General features: G+C 55.9%; 2 protein-coding genes across 12 annotated transcripts in view; one reads left to right on the top strand and one right to left on the bottom strand.

Annotated features, from left to right (window-relative positions):
• Positions 1-141: 141 nt before the first annotated feature.
• On the top strand, positions 142-13,479 carry ATG16L2 (autophagy related 16 like 2). Of its 3 annotated transcripts, XM_023645798.2 has the most exons (18): positions 144-341; positions 2,200-2,299; positions 2,891-2,984; positions 6,271-6,344; positions 6,598-6,849; positions 6,993-7,058; positions 7,391-7,504; positions 8,510-8,572; positions 9,153-9,261; positions 9,632-9,737; positions 10,469-10,539; positions 10,817-10,888; positions 11,001-11,121; positions 11,411-11,516; positions 12,198-12,347; positions 12,583-12,630; positions 12,747-12,848; positions 13,179-13,479. In XM_023645798.2, the coding sequence occupies exons 1-18, from the start codon at positions 224-226 to the stop codon at positions 13,264-13,266; spliced, it is 1,854 nt and encodes a 617-aa protein (XP_023501566.1). In that variant the 5' UTR covers positions 144-223; the 3' UTR covers positions 13,267-13,479. The 3 variants fall into 3 exon arrangements, with proteins under 3 accessions (XP_070130544.1, XP_023501566.1, XP_070130543.1); XM_070274443.1 differs by lacking the exon at positions 2,891-2,984 and having other exon boundaries at positions 142-341; XM_070274442.1 differs by lacking the exon at positions 8,510-8,572.
• A 6,470-nt stretch (positions 13,480-19,949) lies between these two features.
• The window catches only part of FCHSD2 (FCH and double SH3 domains 2), a 280,728-nt gene continuing 277,310 nt past the window's right edge, over positions 19,950-23,367 (bottom strand). For all 9 annotated transcript variants that reach the window (XM_070274437.1, XM_070274441.1, XM_023645793.2 and 6 more), the window contains one exon: positions 19,950-22,067. In XM_070274437.1, coding sequence (XP_070130538.1) covers positions 21,984-22,067 — 84 coding nt within the window. In that variant the 3' untranslated portion in view covers positions 19,950-21,983. The remainder of the gene's footprint in view (positions 22,068-23,367) is intronic.

The following is a 23,367-nucleotide window of genomic DNA, read 5'->3' as shown; positions in this document are numbered from 1 at the left end:
AGGTGAGAACTTTTGGTGGGGTCCGGGTGGTGTAGCCCTTGGCGGCGGCTTCCTCCACATTTGCGTTCCGTTCTCCCCCCGCGAACGCTCTTGGTATAGCCCGTGGATTCCCCGCCGCGGCCCGCCCCCTGACGTCAAGGAGAGTCCCCTCGGGGCCCCGCCCCGGCCCGGCCGCGCCTTCTCCGGCAGGAGGTGCGCGCGGAGGAGGCAGGAGAGCGCGGCCATGGCGGGCCGGGGCGCCCCCGCCGGCCTCGCGGCCCGCTGGAAACGCCACATCGTGCGGCAGCTTCGACAGCGGGACCGCACGCAAAAGGCACTCTTCCTGGAGCTGGTGCCGGCCTGTGAGTGCGCCCCGGGGGGCTTAGGAGATGGCCGTGCAGGGGACGGGGCTCTGGGCGAGGGGAGGTTTGTCTGGCTCCTCCGGCTGGGACCCAAGTGCACCAGCGCCTTCTCGCCTCCGAGGCCTTGGGCCTGCTGGATCCCCTGTCTGTTACGTCCCACCTCCGACTGGCCAGCTTTCCTGCCTCTTCCAATCCAGGCTCTGCCTAGAGACGGAGCTCCCTCCTGGTGCGCCAGGTCTCCTCGCGCCTCGTCGTCTGGCTCTGCCTCCCACGGGCTAGGCTTCCTAGGCACGGGTTCGTCAGCGACTGTTGGTTTTTTAAGGTCTCTTATGCTTCTCCCTCCCAGGCGGTCCCCAGAGTAGAGCCTGGTCAGTCCATTTGTCCCCCTCGCGAGACTGTCCAGAGCAGCTACTTCTAAACTCTGAAATCTCTAGGGAGGAAACTGAGAGTCCCAGGCTTTGCCACTGGATAGGTGATCCTGGCTCAGGGTTTTGGAGCACCTCTGCGCCCAGCCACGCCCGGCCTGGGGGAGAAGCACAGGGATCCAAGCTGCGGGAGGGAGCGGGCTGAGCCCAGGGAAGTCAGACTCTCACAGAGTTGTTTCTAGGCAGCGAAAGCCACGATGAACAGGTGTGCCATCTGTGGGTAGCGCCTCTGCTCATCTGAGATTGTATGTCTGGGCTTGAAAAGCTAACCACAATCCCTCCAGCTCCATCACTCGTCCTAATCTTGGCTGCTGCTTAACCATCCTCTTCCCCACCCCCACTGAATTTGCTGTTCTTGTCCTGGGAGATTTCTCTGCAACCTTCCAGGCTTCTGGTCCTCTCCCTTCAGGGATGTGAGGCCAGTCCCCTGCGTCCAGGCAGTGTCACTTCTCCACTGCTCTGATGGACAATGGAACCATTAGCTTTGAGGGAGGAGTCACCCCCCCGCCCCCGCCCCCCCCCTCCCCCCGGAGCTGCAAATCAGTGGGACTGCAGAGACTCTGGAGGGCTGCAATCAGATACATTGAAGTTCAGTCTTCTCTGTGGTCCTGGGCAGGGCATATCCCTAAGCCTCAGATTTCTCTCTTGTAAATTGGGCAAAATGGCATCTTCTTTAGATTTGCTGGGGGGCCAGCGCAGTGCCCTGGGGGCTGGGGTAGGGTTTTGTGTGAGAACAAAGCCAGCAACATCAGTCGAGGTGACAGGTAGGGGACTGCATGAGGGACCCGAGCTGAGGAGCTAGGCCTGGGCTTGTCACCCCCACTCTACCCTGGAACTGGTGAGAAAAGAGGAAGTGATGGTGACTGTGACGGTGGGTGGGGGTGGAGGGGCTGTGTTCCAGGGTCTGTAGCACAAACTACCAAACTCAAGGAGGTCTGCTGGATAATTGCTCAAGGACTGTCTGTTCCGATCTGGGGAAACTTCCGCCAATCCTGGGGAAGTCAGGATTATTTTTTAGTCCAGAAAGGTAGAGCTCTTAGAGGGGAAGTGACTTGCCAAAGGCCGCAGGCAGGTGGAACTTGTTTGTTTCCTCACTCTCTGGTGCCAGGCCCTGCCCTGGGGCAGCTTTGAATCAATCCTTGGGCTCTCCCTTCCCTCAGCAGGCAGTGCGCGGCCATGTCTTTCCCCAGCACTGGTCCTCCTTCTCTGTGCCTGGGAGAGCCTGGGGGCTAGTGCTGTGAGGCGACTGTGCCAGGGGTGAAGGTCCTGGGAGACTATTGCAAGCACCTGCTGAGCCCAGCCTGCCTGTAGCTCCCCAATTCTGCATCCCTGGGCTCCTGCAGAGAGCCCTTCCAGCAGGAGGTAACTTGGATGCCTGGAGTCTGCTGGAAGGTGTCTGTCTCCACCCCAGGTTCACCCTCTTGCACCCATAGATAACCGTCTTCTAGAGAAGGCTGAGCTGCTGGCCCGGTTCTCAGAGAAGATCCAGCCAGAGCCAAATGATGTCACTCCTGCTTCCCACCAGGGCCTCTGGTGAGTGTGTGTTCATGGTCACAATGGGCTGCCTGTGCCTGGGCCCTGCCCCCATCGCCTATGCTGGGTTCATTCTCTCCCTGGCACCTCATCTACCCCTGGCTGCTGCCCAGGGGAGGGGAGACGCAGCTTCCCTCTTGAAGCTTGAGGCTTCTCCCAGGCCAGCCGCTTAGAATGTCCTTTCTCTCCTACCCTTCTCAGTCCATCTCTGCATTTGTCCCATCTCCTTCCCCTCCCACCCCTACACTCCTGTCTTTTCCCCTCCTCTGTCTTTTTCTGTCTCCCTGTTGCTTACCTGATGCCTAAAGAAGGGTCTTGCTACCTACTCCAAAGAGGGAGTGAAGATGAGAACCAGGAATGGGTTAGGGCTCAGAGTTGGGAGGGGCCTCAAGAAGGGAGCCCAAGGCCTGGGGGAATTCCAGAGCAGGAGTCATGGGCAGCTCCAATTTCTGGAGACTTGCTCTTTCCTCTGCTAGCTTTCTGGCTTCACCTTCCTCAGGAGACAGTTCATGGCTCTGGTTTCAGGCTTTTCATGTGCATCCCCTGGGTGAATGGACGGACAGTGAGCACCCCTTTCTGATTGGTTGACAGGGAGGAGTCGGGGCCTGACTCAGACCAAGTCCCAGGCACTCTGAGGGTGAAGTGGCGAGAGGAGGAGGAGGGGCTCCGGCTGGTCTGTGGAGAGGTAGGCTGGGCAGGGATCTGAGAGAGGATGGGGTGGGGCCAAGATCCAGGACTTTGCGGGGTGTGGGGAACGCAGTCCAAGGGAGCCAGCAAGTGAGGAACATTCCCCAAGGCCAATGCCTTGAGGCTAGAGAGGGGTCAGAGTGCTCTCTATTTTGGCTCTGGCAGCCCAAGATGAGGAAGTGAGGTGAGAGCTCAGGGAGGCGGGTGAGGTGTGCAGGGGCTGGGCAGCTTCTGTTCCTCTTCCAGATGGGCCAGTCTGCGCTGCTCACGACTTGCCCCACCAGGTGGTCTCCCTCCATGGCAGGGTGTGCTACTGCCACCTGACACTGCCCCCCAACCCCATGGTGTCTCTTGGCTTCTGTTTCACCACACTCTCCTGGCTTTCCTCTCCTTGCTGTAGCTGTTGCGTCTGAACTTCCTTCTCTGGCTCCTTTCTGTTTGCTGACTCCCAGACACATCTCTAGCCCGGCCTCTTCTGAGCTCCAGACTCTTTGCTCAGCTGGTTTTTGGACATCACATCTAAAATCGACCCACCATCTCCCCCATAATATGGCCAACACCACATTAAGAGGCGAGTCCCTGTAGGCACTGGGCTGAGCATTATTTCAGCTAACCCTCCACAATTTTATGGTTGCAGAGAAAACTGAGGCTTATTAGAGAGGCGGAGCCAGGATTTGAACTCCCTCCCACACGAATCCACCTTCTGTGATCTCCATTCATTCTTTCAACAAATATTTATTGACAATTGCTACATCCAGGGCACAGGGGATGCAGCAGGGAACAAGACCTGGCCCCACGGAGCTTCCCGTCCACTGGAGGAGACTGATAGCCATGAACACACCCCCAGTTCCAGCGTGCCAAGTCACGTGCCCAATAGTGTGGGGATGGGGCTGTGAACCCAGTGAGAACCTCTCCCTCAGAGTCCCTGTTGGAGTGGCAACGTGACACTTGAGAGGTGACCCTCAAACATCTGAGCCCCCTTCTGGGCTGTGAGAGCCCCAAGACCTGGGATGCCTTTGCTTTGCCTCCACTGTATCCCAGGGGCCTGTCTCCACAGTCCATGCTAATGAATATTTGTAGACTAAGTGAGGAAGAGGTACATCCCCGCCATTGGTCGTCACCGGGCTGGAAATCCAGGGATACCTCTGGCCCTGCCAGCCCTCCATCCTGAGCTAGTCAGCAGCTCATGGATCCTGCCTCCAAATCCTTCCCCTTCTCTGTTTCTTGTCTTATCTGGCCTGGTCCAAGTTCTCCTCATCCTCCCTGGATAACTCCTCCCTGGGCACCCCCGTCCACCACTCAGAGTGATATATTTTAATGAAAATGATCTCCCTTAGAAAAAGGCAAGGAATACACAAATTCCTGCTTATTGTGAACATTTCAAGAGAACAGAAGCCCACAGAGTAAAGAAGGGAAAGCCCCTCCCTTCGCCTCTCCCCATTATCAGTTTGCTGTCTATCTTCCAGAGCCTTACCCTGGCTCCCCAGCGAGTTCTCCTTCCAGCCTCTTGTTGCATTTCCTGCCACTCTCGTGTCTCCACCTCATGGTTCCCTTGTCTGGGATACTTCCACGTACCCCTAGCCTACCCTTTGCTCTCAGCACTCTCTCCCTCCCCGTCACTTCCTGAGACGCACACCAGTCAGTTCCCATTGGATATGCCAGGGCGTGGGGAGTGGCTTTTTCTTTAATTCTCAGTACTGTTTCACATATCACAACAAACATGCCTCATTATTTTTAACTTTTTATTTTGATATAATTATAGATTCATAGCAAGTTGCAAACAGTGCAGAAAGGTCCTGTGTACCCTTCACCCAGTTTCCTCCACTGGTTACAACCTATGTAACTATGGGGAGCACAACCAGGACGCTGGTATTGGTGTGAAGTGTGTATACAGTTGTCCTTTTGTCATGTGTAGATTTGTGTGACCATCAAGATACAGCACTATTTCATCACCACAAAGATCTCCCTCTTGCCACCCCTTTTTGGTCATAACTCATCCCTGTCCCCCAACCATCTCTAACCCCTGGCAACCACTAATCTGTTTTTCATCTCTATTATTTGAATTTTGAAAAGCATCAACTAAAAAACATTGAATAACAAAACATCAAAGAAAGTAAATGACAGGTGAGGGAGCAGAAGTGGAGGTAAGCTTGCTGAGTGGTGAAAGGAATTATAAATCTACTGACTGGGCCAGCTCTGGAAGTAGGTTCCCTGCCAGGGTCCCTCCCAGGCCCACTCATATAGGGTGACGTCTGAGTGTAGGTGGACAGCACCATCTTCGCTCTTCAGTCCATGCCTTACCCAGCCCACGTAAGAAAGAACAAGGAGCAGGTTAGCAACAAGAGCCCGCAGCCTTGGTTATTTCTTCTTGTTCCTCTTGCCCCACTTGTGGGAACTGCTTTGCCTGGGGTCCTTCTCTCCCACTGGCCCCTCAGTTCTAAAAGGTGGGAGTTGAGCTTCCTCTCTGTGGCTTCCCCAGCTCTCGGCTGAAGGACGGTTGAGTGAGGCAGGGGGATAGACGAGATGCCCCTCACTCCCACTCTTGGGCTGGGGGCAGCTCCAGTATTCATTCTGGGCCCTGTGCTCCCCCAGTCCATTCCTGTGTGCCTCTGCTTGCAGCTCCCTGTTGCTCTCTGGAATCTATGCCAGGGGATGGAGAGGTGGGAAACAGACCCCACATCGCTCAAACCCCTCCTGTAGACCAGTCCTTTACTTGGAACATAATGTTAGGTGACCTGGGTTCAAATACCAGCTCTGCTACTTAGCCGTGTGACTTTGGGCAGGACACTTAACCTCTCTGTGTCAATGTCCGCGTCTAGAATGGCAGTACCTACCCTCATGCTGTTGTTACAGGCATTAAACGTGTTAATGTGTGTAGAGTGCTCAGAACAAGGCATGGCACACATAAGTGCTATATAAACATTTGCCATTATTTGAAATATTCCTCATAATAATTCTGCATTACCCCGAGGTAAGCACCAGCATTCCCATTTTACAGGTGAGGAAACAGAGCAGGTTCAGAGAGGTTATATGACTACCCTGGGGTCACAGCGAAACTAAGTGGTGTTGGCAGGACTGAAACTCAGGTGTTGGACCCCAGGGCCTGAGGCCCCTGCATTGTCCCTAAACAGCCAGGCGTCCCTGTGCAGGACCTTAAACCGGGCCGAGCCTCTGCTGTCCTTTCAGTAGGGGCGGGGCGGGGTGGGGGTGGCAGCAGCCCCTGTCCCATCCGCCGGGAGGGGCTGGAGGCACCCGTGCCCACCTGGCCCGCCCGCCGCCCGCAGATGGCCTACCAGGTGGTGGAGAAGAGCGCGGCGCTGGGCGCCCTGGAGGCGGAGCTGGAGCAGCGGCAAAGCAGGTGAGGCTCGGGCCAGCGCACAGGGACCGGGGACGGGGGCACGGAGGACCCCGCGGGGCTCCAGCAGGCCCGAGAGCTTGCCCCGCGTGGGTGCTCTCCGAGGCCGGACCGGCAGGACTCTGAGGACGGGAGGCTGGGTTGGAGACTTGGCTGGGCCGCCTGGCAGGCCACCTGCCCATGGGCAAGTCTGTCCCCGCTCGGAGACCGGCTGCCCCTGAGCGGTGACAGAGGCTCCCCGCCCTCCGCCCCCCAGGCTGGCGGAGCTGGAGGCCCGCGTGGCGCAGCTGCAGGAGGAGCGAACGCAGCAGGCGCAGCGGGTGCACGTTCGGCGCGCGCGGAACGCAGCACAACGGGCGGCCTACGAAGCGCTGCGCGCGCACGCCGGCGTCCAGGAGGCGGCCCTGCGCAGGCTCGAGGAGGAGGCGCGCGAGCTGCTGGAGCGGCTCGTGCAGCACAAGGCGCGTGCCGCCGCCGAGCGCAACCTGCGCAACGAGCGCCGCGAGAGGTGCGCGCGCCGGGCCCGCTCCGCCCCGCCGGGAGCTCTCGAGCGGTCGCGCCCCCTGTGCGGGAGGGGCCCGGCGCCTGCCCCGGGGGAGGGGACCCCCCCCCGCGCCGCGCCCGGCTGTCAGCGGGCTTTTCTTCCCTCAGGGCCAAGCAGGCGCGGGTGTCCCAGGAGCTGAAGAAGGCTGCCAAGCGGCCCGTGAGCATCAGCGAGTAAGAATGGGGATGCGCCCGGACCTGCCCGCCGAGCCTCCGCCCCGCGTGTGCTGGAGCGCCCTGCTCTCCCGCTGCTGCCTCCAGTTCTACCCCGCCCCCTCTCTGCCCGCGCCACCCGTGCACCTGGCAGCACGTGTGCACGACCGCGGTCCCGAGGCTCTCGCGGACACGTGCAGATGTGGTCATAGGAGCCAGCACGGTTGCCTGCCACACGTGCACCCACACGGACCCCTCATCCCTGGGTCTGCACATTTTCCCCATGTTGGACTCTGGGGCACGGACGGGCTGGCCAGTCCCTTGGCCTTCTTGAGCCTCATTCTCTCTCCCAGGAGCCCAAGCATCCTAGGCTATGCTGTCAGGGAGCCGGCCAAGACTCTGGCGCTGGCTGCTGAGCCGGAGTCCCTGGAGAGTGAGGCTGCTGAGAAGTTGAGGAGGCCTTTCAGGTGAGGACGGTCCCAGAGCTCTGAGCTGGCCCTGTCCTGCAGTCTTCCTCTAGGACCTTTGGGAGATTCTGGGGTACAGCTCAGATCTCCCAGAACAGTTCTGATCTCTAGTGCCTGGAGCCACGTTGGGTCAGTGCCACCTCAGGGACCCCAGCCCCTGTCCTCACCCCTTTCTTTCCTTCCCAGGACCAGAGCTCTGGGGGTGGGGTGTCAGGCTGGTGAAAGAGTGTCACCAGGAGGGAAGCTGTGGGCAAGGCTCAGGGCTCAGCTGTCACAGGCATGTGTGTGCGTACACAGGGACATGAGAGCACATGTGTCCAAGCTTGGGCGAGCATACCTGAGTGGTGTGAACTTCTGAGCGTGTGTAGGTGTGAGCTCACAAGGGAGGGACCGGATAGGGGCTTCAGTCCTTGGGCGCCTCTCCCCTCAGGCTCCCTCATCCATCTTGACTTGCCTGGCATTGAGGCTGCCCTCTCCCTGCCCCATTCCCCAGCCTGCAGGCCCACCTTCAGCCTTTCCTTCCAGGGCACTGGTGTCCAGGGAAGGAGCCTGGGGGAGGGGCAGGAGATGCTGGTCCCCAAAGCCCTTGGCAGCCCTGGTGGGCCAAGTCATCCCAGGGCACACCCTCTCCTGGGCATTTTTCAGGTCTCTGCAGATCCAGCTTTTCCTACCCTGAGCCTTATGCTCTCCCATCCTGGGGTATCTTCACCCCTCCCCCACCACAGGCCCACCTCAGCCTCCCAGGAGCTTTTGTTGGGGGCACTTCTGTGGTGAGGCAGTCCTTAGCATCATGGTGGGAACTGGGGAACTTCGTGCCAAATCCCTCTCTGCCTCCACCTTCCTGGGCCTGCTCTGGGTCATCCCACTCTCCTGGTCTTCAAGTTCTTATCCCGGGCTTAAGAGGCGTTGGGCCTTGGGGTCCCTAGCCAAGTGTTAGGATGAGTGACTGCTTTCTGCACACCCACCGGCCAGTCCTTTAGTCCAGCTCTCTTGATTCGGCCCCAGGTCTGCCTCCGCCACCTCCTTGACGCTGTCCCGCTGTGTGGATGTGGTGAAGGGGCTTCTGGAGTAAGTGTGTGTGTGCACCAACACGTGTGTGAAGGGGTCGGGCCCCTTGGAGCCCTGTGTGAGGCTCCCAGAGGCCGGGCTTTGTGTATCCACCTTGGGTCTGTCTGTCTGTATGTTGCCCAGCACTCTGTGTGTGAGTCTCTGCTGCGCCCCAGAGGCAGGAGCTGTCTAGGGGCTGGATAGCCCAGCTACCCTCGGGGCTTTGTCCCTCATCAGTTTCTTTACGGGACCAAGAGCTCCAGCCTGAGGCCGGACAGGAACTGCCACTCAGTTGGGAAACTGAGGCTTAGAAATGTCAGGGACTTCTCCAGGGTCAGAACCAAGCAGTAGCAAGGCCAGGACTGAAACCCCAGCCCCGAGGTTTCCACTGACCCTGCCCTGCCTCTATGTCTGTTTCTCTGCCCCTCCCATGTCCACACTGAGCCCTAGGGTCAGAGGCCGGGTTGGGGAATATGCTTGCTGCCCCTCTGGGCCATGTTCTGCTGCCTTCCATGTCTGCTTCCTGTAGTTGCTGCCTCGGGAGCTTGAGGCCCCCATGTCCGAGGCTTTGCTGAATGCCCTCCTGACACCCCACCCCCAGCTTCAAGAAGAGGAGAGGCCACTCAGTTGGGGGGGCCCCCGAGCAGCGATACCAGAGCATCCCTGTGTGTGTGGCAGCCCGGCTTCCTACCTGGACTCAGGATGTGGTGGTGAGCAGGAGCTGGGCCATATGCATGGGGTACTGAGAGGGGGTTACAAGCCGCAGGGGTGGTCTGCGGAGGCCAGGGAAGCAAGGCCGGGCTCCTTAGTAGGAGCAGGAATTTTCCTTCCACAGCTTGTGGTGGGACCCCCTCAGCATTTTATAATGGGGAGTAGACTGGGGAGGGAGAGACGGGAGGCTGGGAGACCAGGAGGCCAGGCGGGGAAGCACGGGGCGGTGTAGGGGGAGGCTGCTGCAGGGGTCCACGTGGAGGTGGTAAGGCCTGATGTGCACAGGTGCTTGTGAGAGAGAGCCTGTGAGCATGTGCAAAGAGGCGTGCATGAAGGACCAGGGCCACCAGCCTCTCCTTTTCCCCCCAGGATGCCCACCTCTCCGAGGTCAATGCTGTTTGTTTTGGCCCCAACAGCAGCCTCCTGGCCACCGGAGGGGCTGACTCCCTCATCCACCTCTGGAATGTCGTGGGAGGTGAGGGTCCCTCCCCTGCAGGCCAACCCACTGCTTTCTCTCCAGACCCCACCCTCAGCTCGCTCCTTCATGGGTAAAGGTCTTGGGTCTCTTTGTGTTTCCTTGCCTGGAACATTCTTGTGGGCAGTGGCCAGATGACCCCTTAGCAAGGGTTCTGGGTTCCCTGCTCTGAAGAAGGGTGGTGCCCCCCAGCTCCTGGGGTCCAGGCCTGCAGGATGGGGAGGGCTGGCCCAGATGGTCCCTGTTAGGGGAGGTGGGTGTCCCTGATCGTGAAGTGGTACAGGGACAGGCCCTTGAGGAGCAGGTCCCTGCGGTCCACCAGGTCACCTCTTCTGTTATCACTTGAACTCTCGGAACTCAGTTAGGAGACAGACATTAGCTGTCTACCCTGTGCTCTGTAGAGGGGGGTGTGTTGGGGGAGGCCGAGCCAGCTCCTGGAGGCCTCCTAGAGGAGACGAGTCTCCAGCTGGTTGGCCCTGGCTTGCTGTGTGACCTAGGGACAGTCCCTTCTCTCTGGTCCTCTCCAGCCCTGTCTGTAAGATGAGCAGCTGCTCCCTGAGGCCCCCTGCTGGCAGTTCGGGAAGGTGCAGCCTCCAGCCGTGGCCCCCAGAACAGACCCAGCAGTTCTGTCCTCTAATCTGGGAGAGACGGATCTTCCCACTCCTTGTCCCAGCTTTTCCTCTTCATGTTAGTGATCTCATTTCACCTGCCCATTCCCCCGGTCCCCCTAGGTCACCTGAAGGCCCACCAGACCCTTGAAGGAGGTGGCGGCAGCATCACCAGTGTGGACTTCGACCCCTCGGTGAGCGGACTTTGCCCTAGTGGCGTGGGATGCCCACCACTCTCCACCCCCGGCAGGCGGGGGCTCTGGCACCTGAGGGAACATCGTGGGTGTCCTAGATCCAGGCCTTGGAGCTCTTACCCAAATCCTCCCTGGGCCACAAGCTCCTCCGCCTGCCTGCTGCCCTGGGCTGTGGGAAGCTCCGAGGCAGCCCCTGCCCCAGCTCTCCGGCCTGAGGGACGTTGCCTCTGGCTGGGCCCAGGTTCAGGACCTCTCCCTTCCACTCCCGTGTCTCTAGGGCTCCCAGGTATTGGCAGCTACTTACAATCGGGCTGCCCAGCTCTGGAAGGTTGGGGAGGCGCAGTCCAAGGTGAGCCCTGCCTGGGGACGCAGCCTGGGGGTCAGGGGTCATGCCTTGGGACTGGAGGGGGTGTTATGGGGTCTTGGCTGTGCCCTTGATCCATATCTGGGATGGGGAGCAGGAGACACTGTCTGGACACACAGACAAAGTGACAGCTGCCAAATTCAAGCTAACGAGGCACGAGGCGGTGACTGGGAGCCGAGACCGGACAGTGAAGGAGTGGGACCTTGGCCGCGCCTACTGTGAGACCCAGCCCCCGCCCCGCCCTCCGGGACCCTCCCAGGCCGCTGGGAGAGGCTTCAGCTTGTTCTCTGGGAGTGGCTCTGAGATTCGCAGGCATTTGGGGAGAAACCTTCCAAGGGCCTTCCTCTCTGTCCCCCATTGGTGCTTTCTGCCAGTTTCTTGGTGACCTCAGGCTTTGGGCTGGGAGGCAGGGCACCTGGGTTCTAGTTTTGGGAGGACCTCAAAGCCTCAGCTTCCCCATGTGTCCAACCCTTCTCTGAGGCCAGGGCTCTGCTCCTTGGTCCCCAGGCTCCAGGACCATCAATGTCCTTTCCTACTGTAACGATGTAGTGTGTGGGGACCATCTCATCATTAGTGGCCACAATGACCAGAAGATCCGGTTCTGGGACAGCAGGTGACAGGCGCAGGCTGTGGGTGGTGGAGGCGTGGGGCCGGGGTTCCTGGGTTCTCTTTCCTTTCTCTGGCCGTGGAGCCGTGGAGGGTACCTCGGGGAAGTAAGGCTGTGGGGTTGGTGCTCCCAGCTGGTAGCCTTTCTGTGACAGGCTTGGCCCCTTGAAGGCTCAGCTGACCCCAGGGAGCTGTGCCACCTTCCTAGTGGCTCTTCCTCCAATCGCTGGACTCTGCCTGGGCCTTGCCAGCCAAGATGGATTAAATTTTTCCATTTAATTACCATGTTTTAGTTAAAAGGAACAAATGTTTTGGTGGTTCTTCGAACCTGGAGCCCAACACTGAGCTCGAATGGTGTATAAAGCTGGTGCTGGAGGCCGTGCCTGCCTCGGGCCTCCGCTCGCTGGTCTGCAGGCTTGCTGTCTGAAGCCCTTCTCTCTCTTTCACACATTTGAAGACGATTTTCACTGCTTTCTCTCCAGCACTTATTTTAGTGACCTAAAGGTTTCAGGGGCTCCAGGGGCTTCGAGTCAAAGGCTGCCTGAGTTCCTGTTGGAGGGCGCTGGCCGTGGTGGGAGATTTGTCACAGTCAGCCTTGGCCCCAGTGATCTGAGCCCGGGGGCGCCTGTCAGGAGTGGCCCTGTCAGGGTGGGCTGCTCCTCATTCCCGTCTCTGTCTCGGTCCTCAGGGGGCCCCGCTGCACCCAGGTCATCCCTGTGCAAGGCCGGGTCACCTCCCTGAGCCTCAGCCATGACCAGCTGCATCTGCTCAGCTGTTCCCGTGACGACACGCTGAAGGTCATCGACCTGCGTGTCAGCAATATCCGCCAGGTGTTCAGGTACCAGCCTCCAGACCGCTGACCTGTGGCTTTGGCCAGGGCAGCTGGACCTCTCGTCCCCTGTAAAAGGCCCCCCAGGGCCTGTCAGTGGGGGCCCCTCCCTGCAGGCCCTTCTGGACCAGGGCCTGCTGAGGTGCCCGACCCTTTGAGGGAGAGAGGAGGCTCTTGAAGCTCCTGGCTGAGGGCAGGGACTGGCGGCCACCTCCCTTCTGACCCCGACCCTGTCTGTCCTCAGGGCTGAAGGCTTCAAGTGTGGTTCTGACTGGACCAAAGCCGTGTTCAGGTGTGTTTGGGAGAGCACGTGCCTGTGTCCGAGTGCGCCCCATCTGACTGCATCTGTGTTAGGGTGTGTGTGTCTGTGTGTCCTCTGATCTCTCTCTTGTTCTGTGGCCACTGCAGCCCGGACAGATGCTATGCGCTGGCGGGTTCCTGGGATGGAGCCCTTTACATCTGGGATGTGGACACTGGGAAACTGGAGAGTAGCCTTCGAGGACCCCACTGGTGAGCACGGCCGCCACCCGCCCGCCCATCCCAGCCTCAGGGCTAGTGCCACCCCAGCCCAGCTGCTAAGTCGATTCCAGGTTCTGACATGCTTGGGATCGTGGAGTCCCCTGCCCTTGTCCCACACCCTCCACCCCCCGAGCCCTTCACAGTTCACAGAGTGCCCTCCCATGCACATTTGGGTCCATCCTCACCACAGCCCTGTGAGCCCATTTTACAGGTGGGGCTCAGAGAGGGCCTCAAACTGCCCAGGTCCAGGAATGAGGGGCAGAGCCAGGCTGCAGGCCCAGCTCCTGACGCCCCCTGAAGCCTGCCCCTCTCTCTCCTCAGCGCTGCTGTCAACGCCGTGGCCTGGTGCTACTCCGGAACCCACGTGGTGAGCGTGGACCAGGCCAGGAAGGTTGTGCTCTGGCACTAGTGGCACGACCTCCTGCCCGGGCTGGAGCTCTAGTCCGAAGCCTGAAGCTGGAGGACAGCTTCCTACTGCTCCACCGGGCTTCAGGGTGGGGGTGCGGGGGCCTGGGGGGGTGGCCTCAGGGCCTTTAGTGGGGAAGAAGGCCTGGCAGGACCTGGCCTATTTGTTTAAAAACTAAGTGTAGGTTGGAGGGAATTACAGTATTTTTTTTGTTTATCTCTGTCTCCTCAATTTTTCTGCCAAAAATGGAAAAAAAAATTGCATCTAAACTGGTGTTGCCTTTTTACAGCATTCAGGGAACAGAGAGGCCTTTGGGCTGGTGGCTGGAGGAGATCCGGGCTTGGCTCCCTTTCCTCCTCCCACGCGGAGCTGGGGCAGAGCCGGCCCGGCCTCGTGCTGTTCACGTCTGTTTGCGTCTAACGGAGGAGACAGCATGGAGAATGGCCAGAGGCAGCGAAGGCCGCGGCTCTTGGAGCCATGGGAATTTCACCCTTGGTCCAAGCTGGTCCTGAGGCCAAGCCAACACCTTGGGCCTTCCTGCTTCAGGCACCCAGGGTAGACAGAGGCTGAGGAGGGGCCTTGGGAGTTCTGAGGAGGGAGCAGGGGAGGCAGCCAGAGGGGCCCTGGTGGAAAGAGTCCTCACAAACCAGAGAGTGATGTCAAGTACGTGGTACAACAGGGCTGCCTTTGGACTGGGCCACGTTCTTGCTCCAGAGGCAGAGCCCAGAGTGGGTGGGGAATGGCCTGTGTGTGTTGGTCGGGGAGGGCAGCCATGGGCCAGGCCTGGGCCTGGGGCTTCACTTCCATCGGTGTCACATTTAATCTGCACGACGAGCCTCTGGAGTATAAAGCAGACCCTTGGGGGGGGCGGGGCCTGTGTGCCCCACTTCCTTCCCCAACCTGGAGGAGGGGACTAACGTCCCTGACCTCTGGGGGTCTGCCCAGCTGAGATTCAAAGGCTTTACTCTAGAACTCTTTGCCTCTTTCTTTATCACCTTTCAGAGTCTCCAGTGGGGATCTTTGCTAGTCCCAGGGTTTTGGAAACCATTTCTAGGATGGGTGGCCCAGAGCTGAGAGCCTGGACTCTGTAGCCAGTTGGCGTGGGTTGAATCTCAGCTCTGCTATTTAGTAGCTGAATGATTTTGAGCAAGTTACTTACCATCTCTGTGCCTTAGTTTCCTTCTCTGTAAATGGATAACAGCGTCCACCTCAAAGGGCTCAATGCGTTAGGACTTGGAAAGCTCCTGGCACGTGCTGAAGGCTGCAGATGTATTGGTTAAGTACCCAAATCTGCCCTCTGCCAACTCCCAGATCCCTCTCTGCTCTTGGCCCAGCTGTCCCCTGGGTTCTAGGTGACATACCCAGCAGCCTCCTGGGCATCAGCTCCCGACATGAGCTCCTCTCCCCTCACGCCCCATGTCCTCTCAGACCCCAAGGTTGGGGCTGCTGGGTCTAAGTCCCCACCATGCCTGCTGCCCCTGCAGGCCACCTCCTCCTAGACCTGCGCTCTCCCTACCCAGTCCCCTTGCCACGGCCAGAGTGACTTTCTAAGGTGTCCTGGTCACATGTGCACCCCTTTGAAGTTCCCCTGCAGCCTGCAGAGAAACTGTGGCATGAAGTTCAAAGCCTTTGGCTGCGACCCTGCTGCCTCAGCTGCTGCTCCATTTTCTTGCTGCTCTGAGAGTGTCTTACATGTGGTTTTCTCTCTGCCCAGAATGTCCTTCCCTCCCAGGCCCCAACTCAGTTGTGCTTTGGGATCCCTTCACCGAGAGCCCTTTGTCATCTGCCTGCTGGCCAGGGGCCTCCTCCGTCCCTGTGCTCCCGTTTGTGTCTGTGTCCCTCCATTTTCAGTCAGGGAGCTCTTGGAAGAGGCCCGGCTGGGAACAGAGTATTCCCTGGGATCAGGCCTGGCACAGAGAGAGCCTCCGGAAATGTTTATTAAGTGGCTGCATTCTCTGACTCAAGGACCCGGCAAGTCTGACAGTGGAAGACTCTAGGCGTCCAGCATCCTTTAATCGATGTCCCAGGGCCAGGCCCAGCCCTCAGGTCCTGGCTCCCAGTGGCCACCAGGAGTCACCAGCTGCCTAGTTGTCTGCTGAGGCCATTCTCTCCACTCTTGGGATTCATGGCTGGAAATACCAGTGCTTCCGGGAGCCACCACTGCTGAGTGCAGTGTGTGAGGCCCTGTGCTCGGTGCTTTTCATGCAGTATCTTTGTTCCTCCCAACCACCTCGTGATGTAGGTATCTCACAGATGAGAAGATTGAGGTTCAGAGAGGTTGTGATGTGAGATCACACAGCTGGATTATGACTGTATTTTATATATATATATTTTTACAAAATGTCAGGGAATCTGGGCTCCCATTTAGGCAGAGCTGCAGGGCATGCCCCCCGTGCCGCAGTGCTGTGCCCCCTGCCTCTGCTGCTGGGTGGCTGACTGTAACCGAAATCCCTCCCTGCTGCCTCTCCTTCCACCTGCGCCCTGGGCTCCGAGGCCTGAGCCTGGAAGGTTGATGTCCTTTGAAGTGGGGATATGCGGGCCACAGGAGTGAGGTGGACTTGAATCCTGGGAGGTTCTTACCAGCTACACCATTCGGGGCAAGGACCTCAGAGGACTGCAGTGAGGACTGCTTAGAGAACACATGAGGTGCTCGGGAAATGGTTTGACTTGACTCCTGGAACAGCGGCCCCTCTCCTCCCCTCAGCCTTCCCCTCTTAATGGGGCAAATCTGACAGCACAACCTCGGGTGCAGCTGCCTTACCTCTGGGAGCACACGCACACGCGCACTTCAACTTGCTTGGAGGAATGCTTCCTGGAGGAGCAAGTGTGGAAGGCCAGAGATGGGTCAAGGCCTTGCAGGGGTGAGGAAGGCCCACACGGAGGCAGACGGGCTGGCAGAGGCCCAGCAGGGAAGGGCTCGGAGGGGTGGCCGCTGGGAAGGCTGCAGCTCTGGTCTGTGGTCCCCTGCAGCAGAGGGGCCGGGATAGGATAGGACCCTAGGCTTTTAGTTCTCTCCAGGTTTTCAGTACTCAGTACTCAGTGCTCAGGTTTTCAGTGCTCAGGGGCTGCCTGCCTCAGTTTGGTGCCCTAACGTCAAAGCTGGAATGGCCTTCATCCTTGCTGTGCACCCAGAGTGAAGCCCAGAGAGGGGCCAGGCCTTGTGCAGGGTCACACAGCAGAGCAGGGATAAGAACCCAGGCCTGATTCTCTCTTTTCTAAAAACCGGACTCAGGTTCTGCTGAGTGGGGAGTGGGGCTGGCTTGGTCTTCTGGAAGCCCAGTTCTAGGTTCTGCCCCCAGTCGTCTTGCTGAGAGACCTTGGGCAGATCACAGTGTCTTCCAGGGGAAGGAGTTTCCCCATCTGTGAGGCTCTTCCTGCCCCGCTTCTGGGCCTCACCATGGGTGACAGCTCTTCCCCGGGCTGTTCTGCAGGTTGAGTACGGCCTCCTCTGCCCGCCCTGCCCAGTCTCAGGCCTGGTGAGCCTCAGACCGGAGAGGGAGAAACGACAGAAGCCCTTGTTCTGGGCTCCTGCTGCCCCTTGGTCATCTCCCTGTTCTGGGAGACACACCTTGGCCCGAGGCTGCTGTTCCCAGTCCCCTCCACCAGATGTGAGCCCCTCAGTGACAGGGAGGGCATCTGAGTCACTTGTGTCTCCAGTGCCTGGAGCAGTAAGTTTGCTGACTGGACAAAGGGTGGTTGAATAGAGGTGGTCCTGGCCCTTCAGATGTTCGCTGGAGGAATCCTGGCGGCACCGGGTGTGGATCTGTCTGTGAGGTTCAGACATACCACGTCTGGGGTCAGGCTGTCTTCTCTCTGGATGCACATCCCCTGGTCAAAAGTATTTTCAGCTTCTCTGTACATTATCTTATTTGATCCTCGTGGATCTTAGGAAGTTTGTATTGTTTTCTCATTCCCACTTTACAGATGAGGAAACCAAGGCCCAGAAAAGTGAAGGGACAAGCCTAGGGTCACAGCTAATTGAGGTGGCCCAGGGACTTGAATATAGGACTTTTAATCAGACTCTTCCCCTGCCCCTCATAGGAGCAAGTGGGTGACGAGGACACTTGGGTGTTCAGCACACAGTGTGGAAGGGGTGTGAACCCACTTGTGGGTTCATTTCTGTTGTTTCAGGGTAACATTTCAGGAAAATATTCCCAGACCAGAGCTCTCAAGAACAGACCCGGCAGAAGTACTACATTTGTTTTCTTGGCCAGTGGAACCAGGGGGAAGTGGTCCAGGAACAAGACGCTCTTTGGAGTTCGCAGGGCGCTTGGCGGATCAAGCAGTAACAGCAAAGACGGGGAGTCTAGGAGGAAACCTACACTGGTTGTGTCAAGTTACAAGTAGGATTTTGGGGCAAATTACAGTTCTCCCCCTTCTAAACTAAAATTTCTGTAACTTGGTTGTATTTTTGTCATGAAAAACAGCTTCCTAATGAAGAAAATAAATGCAAAGATTCAGAGCAGCCAGATTTTGTCATGAGGCCACTCAGAGAAGGTTAGGCAGTAATTGGCCCCACAACCAAAAGCCGCGGCCCGGCTCCTGGGGCAGCGAGTGGGTAGTGCAGCCCGGGATGTGATCACAGCCTCGTGGAGGGTTTGCTCTGTCTCAGGGGAGAGTCCAGCAGCTTGCACTTTCAATTTCTGGCCATCCCAAGAAGTCTGTGTGTTAGTAAGTCTGTTCTCAAATATCATGTCCTTTTCGTGTGATGTTCTCTGTCTGCATCTAGAAACTGCACTTATCTAGAACATAAGCGTGGATAAGCTCTTTGAAACCATCTCATTCTGTTCCTTTTAAAACTGGGCATGCGGCAGCCTGGGGGAAAGGTTGCATCAAGTGGTGGCAGGGCTAAGGCCAGGTGACCTCCTCCCACTCGCGTCTCGTCTGGCTGGTGGGTGTGGGCTGGGGCGGTGGGTCCCAGAGGACAGGGATCAGCTGGCGTGCTGTGAACCTGCCTTGATTTCATTACAGTTGGTTCCTGTGACGAAGGAGGCCAAAATTTAGCCATGACACTGGGGCGGGGCAATTAGCTTAACTCTGTCCCCTGGTCAGAGACTAAGCCTCCGAGGCCAAGAGCAGTCTCAGATGTGAGCAGCCTTCATTAGCGGGGAAGGCGGAAGATAGAAATGATAGTTAATGTGCACTGACAGCCTCCCATACTTACGGTAAAGCACTTTCACACACGCTCCTTCCCTTGGGCCTCAAGACACCCTGTGTTACTGCGAAGCTGGAAGAGCAGCAAGGACCCCAGTTCTGTAGGGGAGGACGCTGAAGAGGGGAGAGGAGATGGCGGAGAGTGTTTGTGGTGACCCCCCCGTTCTGCACACTTTATATGTCCTTCTTGGATCCACAGCATTATTCTCAGGTTTCCAGTGAGGACACTGGAGCTCACTTCCCACAGCTGTCAAGTGGGCGCCAGGACTGAACTCGGATCTTCTGACTCCAAAGTCCACGTTGTCATCTCCTGTGCGGTTGGTGGGAGTGTCAATGGATACAATCATTCTGGATGCCAATATGGCAAAGTCTAACAAAATTAAATACACATTCATTTCTGACTCTCAAATGACACATTTAGGAATTTACCAAGTATTTTTACTGGAACAAATTTATAAAGAATTATGTACAAAGATATTAATTTCAAAGATATTAATTTTTTTCTTTTTTTTGAGGAAGATTAGCCCTGAGTTAATATCTGCTGCCAATCCTCCTCTTTTTGTTGAGGAAGACTGGCCCTGACACAGCTAACATCTGTGCCCATCTTCCTCTACTTTATATGTGGGACGCCTACCACAGCATGGCTTGCCAAGTGGTGCCATGTCCGCACCTGGGATCCGAACTGGCGGACCCCAGGCTGTTGAAGCAGAACGTGCAAACTTAACCACTGCACCACCAGGCTGGCCCCGAATTTCAACTTTCTAATAGCAAGTGGATGGATACAATCTAAACATCCATTACTCTAGGAATGTTTAAATTATGATATATCCAAACAATGGAATACAATGCAGCCTTTAAAAAGAATGAGGCAAACCTAAATGTAGGATATAATTTCACTTACATACAAAGTCAATCACATATGAGGTTTATGCACACAAAACATCTGGAAGAATACATACTGCACGTGCCCAGCTCTGGAGAGAGGAGCGCTTGGGCTCCCTCCACAAACAGGCTGAGCCTTGGCCCTGGGTGTGGCTGGCTGGCAGCCAGAGGGACTCAGCCTTTAACCGAGAGTCGTCTCTGCCCCTCTGGGACCAGTACAATCTCCTTTGTTTGCTTCATTCCTCCTCAGGGAAGAGGTTTAGGAGGGGGCGGAGGAGCCCAGGATGCCCACTTCCTGGAAGCCACTGGTTACATCCTTGAGGGGACATCAGTGACCCTCCTCTCACCCCTCCAGCTGTAGAATGGGAGTTCCCTGTCCTCATGTGTGTGCCTCTTTTTCTCCCCACTGGGAAAGAACCTTGACAGCAAAGACCGCAACTTATTGATTCCTATCTCTAGCGTCCAGGATATTACCCCTGGCAGGTGGGTGGCATCAGGGACTGTTTGTCCCACAGATGGATTAATTGACCTCCCCCTCTCTGTATCTGTTGTGTGGTTTAAAGGAGGGCCTAGGAGTGTCTTTATAAGAAGTACTGTGTATTTAGAAAAGTCTGTCTACCCCAATCTTTTTGTAAGGAAACTTAGGAAACTTAATTCCATTGTTTTATTATTCAACATTTTATACATAATAAATACAAACTTTGTACAGCCACTGTAAAGAAAGCACGTTTGCACCAGGCGCTCCCTCTGAGCCGCCCTGTGCACTCGGACGCTGGGTTCATGTCCTGGAGGGAGGGGTTCTTTTTAAAAAGGAGGCATATTTTTACAACTTGTTTTTTTAAAATAAAATTAGCAGCTCTTCCAGAAAATATTTTAAAATATAACAAAAGATTTCAAATAACCCTCTGAGAATGTGGAAAACCCAGATTCAAGGACAATTTGGCTAGCTAAAGAGAGAATACAAGACTGGGTGGTAAGAACTGCCTGATTTAAGCACTTTGAAGATTTTTAAAGTGCTTTGAAGATTTTTAACACGTCGGCAAACTTTAAAATCTTAAAAAAACCACCTTTTTAATTTCTTTATTAAACTTAAGAATAAGTTTGATAAACACAAAAAGACCTCAAAAAGATCAACAGGTTAAGAAACGCAAAAAACAAAAACAAAAAGCCCCAAATCACGGAGAAGATTCATCAGTGGGTACTGTCACTGAAGTGATCAAATGACAAACTAAAAATTTCTTCAGCTATGACCTTACTTTTGGTCAAAAATCCCATGGGGACATTTGGCGAGCATTTCAAGTTTTAAAAGATTCTTAGGTGGGATGGAGTTTGCAAAGCATAATACAACTTTTGGATTAAATTCTGAAAATTTGATTTCTTAAAAAAAACTAAACAACTGGCAAACATCCCTTCATCCCTAGGTAATGCGCTCCCTTCTCCCAGAGGCGGTGGAGAAGTGACAGAGGCCTACGCTGGGACACCTGCCCTGTGGGCTTGCTGGCCTGCAGGGAAAGCTCCTTCCAGCTCTCCCTGTGATGCAGAGAACTGGTCTTCTTGTCAATTTGCACGTGTGCAGCATGTACAATCCATAGTCCTTTTTCACAGGAAGCTGGTTTCCTCCATGAGCCATAAGTTCTTCCTTCCGGGGGAATGTCAGGTCAGTGGGACCTGGGAAGCTGCATTTCCTGCAGTGGGCAGCCACTGGTGTGGACTGGCCACCACTTGCCTGTCTGGGCCAATGCACTGGCTAGGGAATAAAATAATGCTAGGGCCTCCCCAGTAGAGAAGCTCAACAAGGCAAGTAGGTGTCCCCAATTTATCTAGACATTCAGATTCTAAGGATACTGGTCAGAAGAGTATATGCTGCAAAAATTAAGATGAAAAATACCCAAATACAAAAAGAATATTAAGTCGGCTCATTTCAGGCCTGGAAGCTCCATTCTGCTTTAGCTGCAGCCTCCTTTCTACTAGTTTATGTGATGGACAAGATTTGGCTACTAGGCCAGCCCCTCCATATTAGCTCCACTAATACTAAATGAATGGCATAAATATTAATACAAAGGACACTGTTATTGTTTTAAACCTGTTAGTTGTGGAAGAGATGTGCATTAATGCAATTGGCGCTAAACTCAGGGCAGTCCACTTTTTTCCAATCAAGTTTCACTTTCTCAGTCTGGGGACTGACTGTGGGGAGGAGCCAGCCTCTCCTGAAGTCCCTCCTTCTGCGTCCTCAGGTAGCCGACACCATCTGATTAGGCTCAATCAGACAAGCAAAAGCCACTTGAAGAAAGATGAGAATCTTTGCCACATCCTTGTGGCCACAGTAATACACTGTGCGAGTGCACGTGATCAGTGTCTCTGTGACTGTGCCGTGAACGAGGCCTGGTCTTGAGTCTTATATAAAAACGGGCCACTGTCAGGCACGAGGGCTGTCCCCTCTCTGCTTCTAGGGCCCACTAGGATTTGTGCTATGATAGGAGAGATGACATAGAAAATGACAACAAAAAAAGGCACAAAATATTCAAACTGTGGGAGGAGTCTACCAGGCCACCCAGTCACATATAATCCTCCTTGTTTTTGCTCTGTTCAAGAGTCATCATCATGCAAAGGTGCCTAAAAAACAAGAGTGGCCAAACTCCCAGCCTGGCCTTGATTGTAGCAGTCATGGGCGGGCAAACCCACCATCACACCAGCGTGATTTCCACATCCTCGATCTTCTCCGCCGGCCTTCGGTGGTTCTGCGTAGGCGGAGGGGGAGCTGCCCGGACCTGAGCAGGGAACAAGTGCATGGATTGTCAGTCAGCTTCCTGAGTCAGTTTCTGTAGCATCCAAACTCCAACCAGTCATTTATCCAAGGACATGACTCCCCAGGGGCCTCAGAAATGCTCTGAGCGTGTGCTTTCAACCTAATTTTCACTATTTCCCACACTGAGCAGGAGTTACTGTTCCGGATGAAATGTGAAACCCACAAATCGGGTTCTTGCCTAGGCTGAAAGCCGCAGGGGTCACTGTCGCCCTGAAAGCCTCGTCCAAAGCAAAGGCCTGGAGCTGGAAGCAAGAGAGAGCAACGTGTGGAGAACTGAAAGCCTGTCAGCACGTCCTGGAAGAAGAGTTGCAGGAGATGAGACTAGAGAGGTGGGCGGGGGGAAGTCAGGAAGGGCTTCGTTAAGCTATGTTAAGAAATGTGAGCTTTCTTCTGTCAGCAAAGAGGAGTCTTTGGTGATTTTAAACAGCGCACCAGATTTGTGAAAAGGTGACTCAGGTAACAGTTTGGAGACAGAGCGGAGGCGAGCAAGAGTGTAGGTGAGAAGACGATTTGGGAGCCTCCTGCAGTCCTCTGGACAGAGCTGATGTCAGCCTGCACAGGGCACCGGCATGGCGGGGTGGAGAAGTGGAAAGGCTGATGGCTGTCCCCGAGGTAAACCTGGCAGGATTTGGTGACAACTATTTGTGGGACCAGGGCCAGGGAGGTATCAAGAGTGATGCCAGAGCACTGGTAGGAAGGGGGCTCCATTCACCGAGACGCAATGTGGGAGAAGGAGCGTGTCTGGAGAGAGGATAATTAACTCGTTTCTGCTGAGCTTTGGGGGTTTAGTAGACACAGACTGAGACATCCTCAAGTCTGGAGCTCAGGGAAGAGACCAGACTGGCAGTTATATGTCTGGGAGCTGCCAGTAAATGAACGGTTCTCAAAGCCGTGGAAGTAGATGAGATTCCACAGGGAGAGTGAGTTCGGTGGCTCCGAGAGAAGCAGCAGCAGAGAGGGACGGGGCAGAGAAGCCTGCAAAGGCCAATGGAAAGAAAGGGCCGGAAAAGCAGAAAGCAAAACAGAAAGGGCGGTAGGACAAATTGGCTCACTTCTCTCCACTCCCGCTCTTACCCTCCAGTCCTCGCTCCCGTCCCTGTGTCTGGACCACTGCTGCAGCCTCCGAGTGGCTCCCCAAGTCCATTCCCCCACCTTCCATCATTCTCCACTTGGCTGCCATAGCAGTGTTTTAAAAATGCAAAACTGGTCATACCACTGTCGTGCTTACAATCTTCCTATCACATTTAGGATAAAGAACCAAG

Source organism: Equus caballus, chromosome 7, assembly GCF_041296265.1.
Source record: "Equus caballus isolate H_3958 breed thoroughbred chromosome 7, TB-T2T, whole genome shotgun sequence".
Lineage (NCBI taxonomy): Eukaryota > Metazoa > Chordata > Mammalia > Perissodactyla > Equidae > Equus > Equus caballus.
This window is presented reverse-complemented; position numbering and strand designations above follow the sequence as displayed.

What these genes read in the sequence shown, in the direction of transcription:
- ATG16L2 (XM_023645798.2), top strand. Translation starts at nt 224, where the DNA reads ATGGCGGGCCGGGGCGCCCCCGCCGGCCTCGCGGCCCGCTGGAAACGC. An exon ending in CGGCCCGTGAGCATCAGCGA is followed by an intron (nt 7,059 to 7,390) that starts GTAAGAATGGGG and finishes TCTCTCTCCCAG; the next exon opens with GAGCCCAAGCATCCTAGGCT. An exon ending in AAGTTGAGGAGGCCTTTCAG is followed by an intron (nt 7,505 to 8,509) that starts GTGAGGACGGTC and finishes ATTCGGCCCCAG; the next exon opens with GTCTGCCTCCGCCACCTCCT.